The 10,087-nt window shown below is 42.7% G+C and overlaps 1 protein-coding gene across 1 annotated transcript in view; it reads left to right on the top strand.

Moving 5' to 3' along the window:
- Nucleotides 1-10,087, top strand: part of SPICE1 (spindle and centriole associated protein 1) — a 40,019-nt gene continuing 29,932 nt past the window's right edge. The window contains 6 exon segments of the mRNA XM_021397101.1: nt 1-149; nt 151-280; nt 730-777; nt 1,278-1,424; nt 5,634-5,736; nt 6,498-6,616. Of these exon segments, the coding sequence (XP_021252776.1) occupies nt 16-149; nt 151-280; nt 730-777; nt 1,278-1,424; nt 5,634-5,736; nt 6,498-6,616 (681 nt within the window). The 5' untranslated portion in view covers nt 1-15.

Below are 10,087 nucleotides of genomic sequence, written 5' to 3' on the forward strand. Positions count from 1 at the left end.
GCAGGACTGGCCGTAATGAAGCGGCGGTTACCCAGACTCACGGCTGTGCCCCGAGGGGAGCCGGCGGGGTCCCGAGGCGGGGCCAACCGCCGCCACGTTCCGCCCCTCGGGGCGCGGCGAACGGCTCCGTCCCCGTGGCAACGGAGAGAGGGTGCGCGCGCGGCCCGCGCGAGCTGGTGGCGGGGCGGCCATGTCGCTGCTGTGCGGGTCCCGGCCGCGGCTCCGCGGCGCTGCCAGGAAGGGCACGAGGAAGGCGACGGCGGCCAAGCGGGATTGGGACGTAAGTGCTGTCCCTGCGGCGGGGGCAGCCGGCTCGGCGCCGGGCAGGGCGGGCGAGACCCGAGTGGGGCTAGGGGTGGCCGTTTGTGTGCGCCGATCCGGCCGTGAGCGGCTGGGGAAGGCCTGGGGACTCTGGGCGGGAGCGGGCCTGCCCCCATCAGTGCTTCGGACATTCCGACGGCCGGCTCCCCTCCTCCCTGATCCCCTTCCCTGCGGAGCCCTGAGGCTTCGTTGTGTGGGGTTGTTTTCTCGTCCGACCTTTTTCACCGGCCTGGAGTGAGCAGGTTGAGTTGGAGTTCCTGGAAGTTTAGTTGTGGAAGTGTACCGTTGTGTAATTTTACGCTATGTTGCAGTTTAGAAGGATTTTTTTTTTTTTTATGGAACCTTAAAGGAAAATCCCTTTCCTCCTCTTTTCTTGCTTTTTATCTGTTCTCTTGTTCCTTTCTGCAGAGTACTGTCCATGATTTGACGGTTCACCGTGCAACTCCTGAGGACATTGTAAGTGTAACATCTGACCTGGTTTTACAAATGGTTGTCTTGATATCCTCCAGACAGAGACATTAGCAAGCACTTTACATATTTAGCTTGTTTAATTTGTATTTAAACTATATACATATATCACTGTTAGAAGAAGAGTGAGAATTTCACTGATGATTGACCCTAGCATTAAATCAGGAAAATGCAATGTGTCTTTCTACATGGGAATGTTTGTGGGTTTTTTCTCTCTTGAGAGAACTCTTGTTTGAGTCAGTGATGGAGGGCAGATGGAAACTGTGAGACTTCCTCAGTTTGCCTTTGGATCTGCTTTAAACATCGCTGGTATTGGTGACATTTCCTCACTTGAGGATGTTTGTGAGGCTTTTGCTTGTACTACCATGAAATAAATAACCAGCGTGTGAATGATAAAATCGAGATAAATGGCTTGTCATAATTGTCCTACTAGTTTTTCTTTTACATTGTACCTTCATTTTAAACTAGTTTCTTTCATGTTTACATAGCTGCGTCGCCATGAAATACACAAATCAAAAAACAAAGTACTGGCGCATCTGGAACTGCAAGAGAAGGCACTGAAAAGAAAATGGAAGAAGCAAAAACAGCTGGCCCCTGATTCTTTGGAGAGAAGGAAATTGGCTCTGATGCATGAAGTGAGAGCTAAATCTGTGCTTTCAGCCTGTTGCAAATGATTTGCAGCAGTAGTAGAAAACTGCTTTTGCACATCGATGAAAATTTGCTCCTCTTTTTGTATAGTTGGACTTGATATGTTCATACCCTCTTTCTCCTCTACACGCAGTAATTGGAATAGACAGCTTACCTATACAGTCTGAGTATTTCATCCTTGTTGACTGTCTGTGCCCTCTGTAATGCTGCAGGCCTCTTTGCATCTGAACGGGAACTGTTTGCAGGTTTAAACTCTGTGTTGTGAAAAGGATGCACGTTCTTTGTGTCCTCAGTCCTATCTTGCCTCCTTTTCTCCCTGCCTACTATTTTTCTTTCTTTGATGAACACAGGAACATTTATAGTTTTGAGAAGGACATCCTTATCTGCCATTGCTTATTGACACGGGGGAAATGCAAGGGACCAAAAGGTGAAAAGCAAGAAATTGCGAAGGAAGAGCTTGTCTGGAAGGAAAGATGATGAAGCAAAGGTTGAGTTGGCTGGCAGACAGATCTGTCAATTGGGAATTTAAATGTTTGGTTACTAGGCAATCTGAAGTATTCTAACTGAAAATACTGTTTAAATTGCTTTTGAATTTTCTACAGTAGCAGCAAAACTAAGTTTTGCTTTCAGAGATAGTAACTTTCAGTGTCTAACTTCTGTGTTAGAATTTAGATTTCTATGTTAGATACCATGTTTTTGTTTCACACAGCTGGAGACTGTTTGCCATATGTCATGAAAACTAATGTCAAAACAGTAGCCTTGAAAGCTCATCAGCACTTGGACAAACCCCGAGTTGGTCTTGTTCATTATAATTCAATATCAACAGTGTTCGCCAAGCAGATAGAATAATAATTCAGTGGTCCCACATATGTGCAGTGGGTTAACCATCGAGGACTTCTATTTCTTATCTTGTTTTTGTAAATTTTCGGAAATCTTGCTGTGAACTCTGAGAACATTGAAGCATAGACGGAAACAGATGAAAATATTAGGCTTTAAAAATCACCTACTTAGGTTCGTCTGCAACTGCAGCAAAATTTGTGTTAAGGATACTGGTAACCAAGAATCAAACTTTAATTTCAACATTTGTTATTTTCACGCTTTTATTCCAAGTCCAATGTAGGGGAATATTTAACAAAAAAAAAACAAAAAACAAAAAAAAAACAACCCATGGGCTTTTGTACAAAATTTCCTGGTACAGGCTAGATTCAAGAAAAATTCCTTCCAGAAATATTTATCCCAAATCTAGGTAGGACTACAAGCTCTTAAGTGTGTTTGGACTACTTAATACTGGACTTGGTTGTTTCACACATGTGGAATAATCTTCTGTATTTTTTGCCATTTGTAATGACATTGCACAATTTTTAATTCCTCCTGAGCAGATTTCTCCCTCAAATTTAAGGGATTACTTTTAACCAACATATCCTATGTCTACTTTTGAATCTGAGAAAAGACAGTTCTAGATAGGAAGACATAAGAAAATGATGCCAGGCAAGATGGAACACGTGCTGCTGTTGCTGCTTGATGCACTGGTGTCTTTTTGAATGTGAATTATAAATATATGGAAAAGAGTCACTATTTTCCCTTATCTCCAACTTAAAATATGTTAGTCTCTGGTACTGTTGTTGAAGTAATACTGTAATTGAAGAAGTTCTTTAGTCTGCATTTCCCAGTACAGCACAACCACTGTGGATTATCTCCCTGCCTCTATTATCTCAGTGATCTTTGTTCACTGTTGTAAGATCTCAACATCCTAAGCCCCTTGAATCTTACTCAACTGGAGGCAAAATCTAGGAAGATGCTGCCAGTAGCGTGTTTTTTCTTGTAGCTATATGTTGAAGAGAGAGAATGAAAATTATAAATGGATGAGCTAAACTTTAAACTTTTGAGGGAGGAGCTGGCTAAAAATCTGAAGGAAAACATTATATGACTTCATTTCAAAAACTATGAATTGTGGGTGGTCCTGCAACCTGTTGCTAAAATAATGTCAGTGCATTGCACTGAAGGATATGTAGTGAATGTATTATTGTAGTTGAAAGGGTTAGGATTAGTCCTGATTAATTATCTTTAGTAACAATGTGAAATGGAAGGGAATATGAATTTTAATGAAGTTTGTAAGTGATACTAAAATGGGAGAAGGTACAGCACGCAGTGAGTATGTTGAGGGACTGTAAATGCGCCTAGGTCTGCTGATCACAAACAAATGGGAGCTAATTTATCTTAGGAACAGCGGTCTAAATAAACATTCTTAAAATGTTGAGCAGAAGAGCGAAACTTAGGAACCTAATGATGCTGATCTAGTAGGGAGCATGAAAACAAATCAGTTTTGTTGGAGTAAATGTGTCACCTTAGTTTTCATTGCATTGGGCAAGGGAGTCATGTTTTGGAATAGGTGAGCATTCTTATTTTTTTCCTCTGTAGTCCTAACATGACATTATCTAAAAACCTGCATAATTTTGATATTAGATGGCTAAATGCAAAGTTATTATCAAGAGTAAAAAGTAAATGGTGATTTGGGGATTTAAATATATAAGATGATCACAAGAGATGAATGTTCACTGATTTGCTAAATTGATTATGAAGAAAAGTGATACACTGTTGTGTAATTCAGTCTCAGAAGACTAGATAGACAAACATGTTAATGAGCCCTGCAGACACCCAGGTCCGTGCCGAAGGAGAGCAGGAGATGCTCCATGTGTGAAGCAGAAGTTCCCTGCAGCCTGAGGAAAGGCCCATGGTGAAGCAGGCTGTTCCCCCTGCAGCCCATGGGGCACTACGTGAAGCAGATCTCCATGTGCAGCCCATGGAGGAACCCATGGTACAGCAAGTGGATGTGACCTGAAGGAGGCTGCAGCCCATGGTGAGCCCCCATAGGAGTAGGCCTCAGGCCAGAGCTGCAGCCCATGAAGAGGAGCCCACAGTGGAGCAGAAGGTCTTGGGTTGGTACCACCTGTGGATACATGTATGGAATGATTCCTGGAGGGCTGGCCCTGTGGTATGGAGCCGTGTTGGAGCAGTACTTGAAGAGCTGCAGCCTGTGGAAAGCCCACACAGGATCAGTTTGGGAAGGATGGCATCCTGTGGAAGGGACCTCAACTGGAATAGGAGAATGATGGAGTGTGAAGATGAAAGAGCAGCAGATACGAGCGGTGTTATGGGCTGACTGCAACCCACACTCACCATCTCCTTTGGCTGCTCAGGGAGAGGAAATTGAAGAAGGTCGTTGAGGGGAAGGTGTTTTTACTTTGTTTTTACTTCTCACTGTGCTCTACTATTATCAGTTGGCAATAAGTTACGTTAATATTCCCTAGGCTGAGTCTGTTTTGCCCATGGCATAACTGGTGAGCAATCTTGCTGTCCTTATCTCAACTTGTAACTAATAGTCCATAGCAGTTTTTCTCCTGTCCTGCTGAGGAGTGGGGTCAAGAGAGTGGTGTGGCGGGCACCTGACATCTAACCAGTCAACCCACCACACATATCCTCTCAGGAGTTTAAGGATAACTAGCCTCAAGTTGTGGATATAATTTTACTTGTTTGCCGTTTCCAACTTAATGAATGAAACTGCTAGTCAGCGAGGAGTTTGGAATTGTGTTCTGCCCACAGAAGATATTTTTCCATCAACTTCAGTTCACAGTAGCCAAATGTCTTTTTAAGCTCAAAAGCTTCCCTCCTTAGGAGGCATCTTTCATGGTTCCAGTAATGGACTTCATATAGTGGGGGAGAGAGAGATACCTTGAATACAGGAGCTGTATCTTGTGAGAAATGTGTGGACATGACCGAAGCATTTTGTACTGCCAGATGCAGCCACCTGCATTTATGTCTGCTGAAGCTTGTAGGAAGGTACGAGGCTTAATTTGAGGCAGGATTTCCAGTAATCAAGACTGAACAAAACAAGTCTGTGTGAATTCATTTGGATCTAATCAACTAGTTCAGTTCTTGGTTGCCTGTCAGATGAGTCAGTGTTGACGCTTCTGGAGTGATAACAATTTAACTTGTCAGAAAAATGAGGTGAATTTTAGTCATTCAGAACAGATGATGGTCTTCTGATCTATCGCAATTAGGACCTTTGTAAACACTACCACTTCAGCTATTCTTTTGCTAGCTGTTTTGAAGAACAGTACTCAAAAAATGAAGAAAAAAACAAAGGAAAAGTGAGTCTGCGCAGTATGACATATTTCTCTTATATGCTATACTTTCAGATTCTCTCTGATCAGTACGATTTGCAAGATGTATTGAAACGGTCTGATCAGGTTATGGCTGTGGCAAAAGACTTGTCTGGGAATGCCCCTCGCACGCGAACAGGTAAACTACTTCATTTGTATGTGACGGTGCATTCAAGACTAACTTCTTGCTTCTCATAAATAATCTTGCTTTATGAAGTATTCTTTGTAACTGTTTTTGTCTGATCATCTAATGTGATATGACTGATCCTGGTCATGTTGGATGAAACACAGATGTGGATAACACCTAACGTGGCAGGAGAGAGTGAGCTGTGGCTTTTTCTTCCACCATACCAGTCCGTAGTGGAATTTCTGATCACTTACACTAAAATAACTGATGCTGACCATTTCTGCAGCGAAGTTACCAACCTGTGCAGAGCACCAGTTTGTGCCACTGTAGTAGTTCTGATTCTCATTGCTACATGGTTTGCCTCGTTGCTCTTAGATAGTGTTGAAGATTTATCAGCAACTTGTGAGTAAGTCTTTTCCATTTCTTATCCTGGTTTATGAGTCCTTATGCTGCTGAAAGGGATTGGCCATTTGCACGTGAAATCTTAAGCTTATCTTTCGTCTTTAGGCTGCTGTTCTCTTTTGCATTTAATGACTGTTTCAGACGATATGCTTTTTCTGCACAAGTTTCATCACACAGATGAGAAGGACAGGAGCCTGATATGTGGTTGAATGTATTGAGATAATTCTGTGGTCTTTGTCAGGTATTCAAAACAACACACATCATTGTGACCGTTTCTGTGCAAAATGTAGGAACTTGCATTTTAGTACTAAGTCCTATGATGTACTGACTCTGCCCTATCTGATCTTCCTTGTTTTGTCTGATTCCTCTAGGTTTCCCTAATGTAACAATGGCTCCTAACTGTGACTTAGAATCTTCTCAGGGACCCATACAAAAATGTGAACCTCCCACTCAGCTTTCCATCCTTAGTGAATCTGTCATGGATTCCCAGGTAATTAATTTATACGTGTGTTCCGTGTTTCTTGTTTGCAGAAAATAGAAATATTCAAAGGTAGTGTTTCTGAGCAAACCTAAGCCTTTCTTCTGTGTATTGTATGCCATGTTGATAATGTGCAGAGAGAACTGCATTTAATTGACATGAACTTGTTTTGGAGTGTCTGGGAATCATGATTTTTTGGATTTCTTAACCTTTGAGTAGAAGGAACTTCTTAAGTCTTGCAATAGCATGCTCTTCCTTTTAAATTCTGGAATTATCAGTAAGAAAATGAAGTAATTACAGGCTAAAAAAAACAAAACAACACAACTCTTGTGTCACTTCGACCTAATTGCTGTCTGTTCAAATACGCCTATGATTTTCTACTCGTGCCTACATATATAGATGCATAGCCATCTGAGCTCCAATTTATATCTGATCATGCACATGTATATATATCCCAGTCAATTCCAAAAGCTTGATTAGTCCTACAAGTTTTACTTTTAATGATCACATTATTGTACAATTATTTAGATTGTGTAAAAAGTTTAATATTTGTTTAAATTTGTTTATAATTTTATTTCGAGTGCCTCAAGTGTTTTCTTCTCATAGCATGACTTATAGCAGGAGTGCACACTTTGGTTTGAGAAGGGTAATATGACGCTACTGAAAAGTAGCTCAATCTGATGAAGAACAAAACAGCTATGGAACTAAAAGTGCTGGTGTCATATTTTCATGTTTCCCTATTCTTGTATTTTACTATCTTGCACAAATGTCTGCAGTAAGAGCTGTAGTAGTCCTCATGTAGTCCATGCTTTTCAATGTGTGGAGTTTTTGTTTTGTTTTGCATTACTTTTATAATGAAGAATTAACTGTGGCATCACTGAGGTGTATCACTGGATGCATGCAGCGGAATAGGCATAGATTTTTTAGAAGAAAATAGTACTGACAGATATCTGCTGAGTGTCTCTGAGATTTTCTTTTCCTTATATTCCTATGAAAATCCCAGTTAAGCTCTATCTGGTGAGGCACGCCAAGAAGGGCAGAAACCTGGTAATTTGAGGAACGCTAATTCCAAATTTGATTTGCTTAATGTGAATACGGTATGTGGGACTGTATTTGTTCTGGTTGTGTTTTACACATAGATGAATGCAAATGCATATAGATCATGCAAATCTCATGATGAGGTTGCTTAGTTTGTATTGTCAAATGACTGAAATTTTAGAAATGAGATATATATATATTTTCTTTTTTTTCCATCTTCCTCCTACTGGTGAGCAAGGACTTGCTGAACAAACTGAGGGATAAGAAGGGAAAGTACAGGCAGTGGAAGCAAGGATGAGTGACCTGGGAAGAATATAGTGGTGCTGTCCAGTTGTGCAGAGATGAGATCAGAAAAGCCAAAGTGCAAATGTAATTAAACTTGGTGAGAGATGTGAAAAATAACAAGAAAGGTTTCTTTAGATACATTGGTCAGAAGAGACAAGCAAAGGAGACTGTACCCCCTGTGGTAAATGAGGAGGAAGAACTGGCTTCAGCTAATACAGGGGTGGCTGAGGTACTCAACGGGTCCTTTGCCTCAATCTTCACTGCCAGTCAGGCTTTCCATGCCTGTCATGTTCCTGAACCTCTGGGGGAGATCAGGGGAGTGAAATCTGTCCTGCTTTAAGAACGGAGGAAGTCCGAGATCACCTCTTGAGGCTGAATGCATAACTGTGTCAGCAGCAAAGTAAGAGCCTCTGTCTGGACTTCAGTAAGGCCTTTGACATGATCCCCCATAACATCCTTCTTTCCAAATTGGAAAGGTATGGATTTGATGGGTGGACTGGTCAATAGACAAGGAAATGGTTGCAAGATCATACCCAGAGAGTGGTGGTCAGTGGCACAATGTCTTGATGGAGATCATGGACAAGTTGCATCTCTCGGGTCGGTACTGGGACCAGAGCAATTTAACATCTTCAGTTACATCAACAGTGGGATCTAGTGCACCCTCAGCAAATTTGCAAATGATGCCAAGCTGTGTGGTGCAGTCAACGTGCCTGAGGGACAGGATGCTGTTCAGAAAGACCTAGACAGGCTTGAGCATTGGGCCCAGGTGAACCCCATGAGGTTTAGTAAAGCCAAGTGCATGGTCTTGCACCTGACTTGCACAACACCCTCTATCAGTACAAGCCGGGACATGTAAGGATGAAGCACGGCCCTGTTGAAAATGACTTGGTTTATAGTAAGCTGAACATCAGCCAGCAATGTGCACTCGCAGCCCAGAAAGCCAACCAGTATCCTGGGCTGCGTTAAAGAGGTGTGGTCAGCACATTGAGGGAGGCGATCCTGCCCTTCTACTTTGCACTGGTGAAACATCACCTTGAGTAATATGTCCAGATGTTTAGTTCACATTACAGAAGAGATGTGGACCTGTTAAAAGTGCATCTAGAGGAGGGCCACAAAAATGACCCAATGGATGGAACGCCTCTTTTATGAGGACAGGTTGAGAGAGCTGGGGCTGTTCAGCCTGGAGAACAGAAGTCTCTGGGGAGACCCGAGAGTGTCCTTTCAATATCTAGAAGGGGAGTATAAGAAGAAAGGTGACAGACTCTTCAGCAGGGTCTATGGTGATAGGACAAGGGGAAATGGTTTCAAACTAAAAGAGGGGAGATTTAGATTGGACATAAGGAAGAATTTTTGCACGGTAAGGGTGGTAATGCACTGAAACAGATTGCCCAGAGAGGTGGTGGAAGCCCTGTCCTTGAAGACCATTCATGGTCTGGCTGGTCCAGGCTCCAGTCAACCTGATCTATCTGTAGATGTCCCTGTTCACTGGGGAGGAGTTGGACTAGATGACTTTTAAAGGTCACTTCCAACTCTAAAGATTCTATGATTCTAAGTCTATGGGTCTGGATGGCATGCACCCCACAGTTCTAAAGTAACCTGATTTGGTTGCCAAGTCACTGACTATCATATTTGAAAAGTCATGGCTGTCAGGCAGAGTTCTTGGTGTCTGGAAAAAAGGAAGCATCACTCCTATTTTTAAGAAAGGGAGAAAGGAAGAGCTGGGGAACTACAGGCCATTAAGCCTCACATCTGTGCATGGGAAGATTGTGGAGCAGACCCTCATGGAAGAGAGGTTAAGGCATGTGCAAGGTGAGAAGGTGATCTGAGACAGACATCATACTTTCACCAAGGTCAGATTGTGCCTGACCAGCCTAGTGGCCTTCTGTGAATGAGTGACAGCATCTGTGGACAGAGGAAGAGCAAATGAGGTCACCTACATGGACTTCTGCAAGGCCTTTGATACGATCCCGCATTACATCCTTGTCTCTACACTGGAGAGAGATGGATTTGAAGGGTAGACTATTCAGTGGATGAGGAATTGATTGGACGGTCGCAACCAGGGGGCTGTAGTCAATGGCTCCACATCGAGGTGGAGGATGATCATGAGTGGTGTCCCCCAGGAGTGCGTCTTGGGACTGGTAGTCTTCAGCATCTTTATCA

The sequence above is a fragment of the Numida meleagris genome, chromosome 1, assembly GCF_002078875.1.
Source record: "Numida meleagris isolate 19003 breed g44 Domestic line chromosome 1, NumMel1.0, whole genome shotgun sequence".
In the NCBI taxonomy this organism is placed as follows: domain Eukaryota; kingdom Metazoa; phylum Chordata; class Aves; order Galliformes; family Numididae; genus Numida; species Numida meleagris.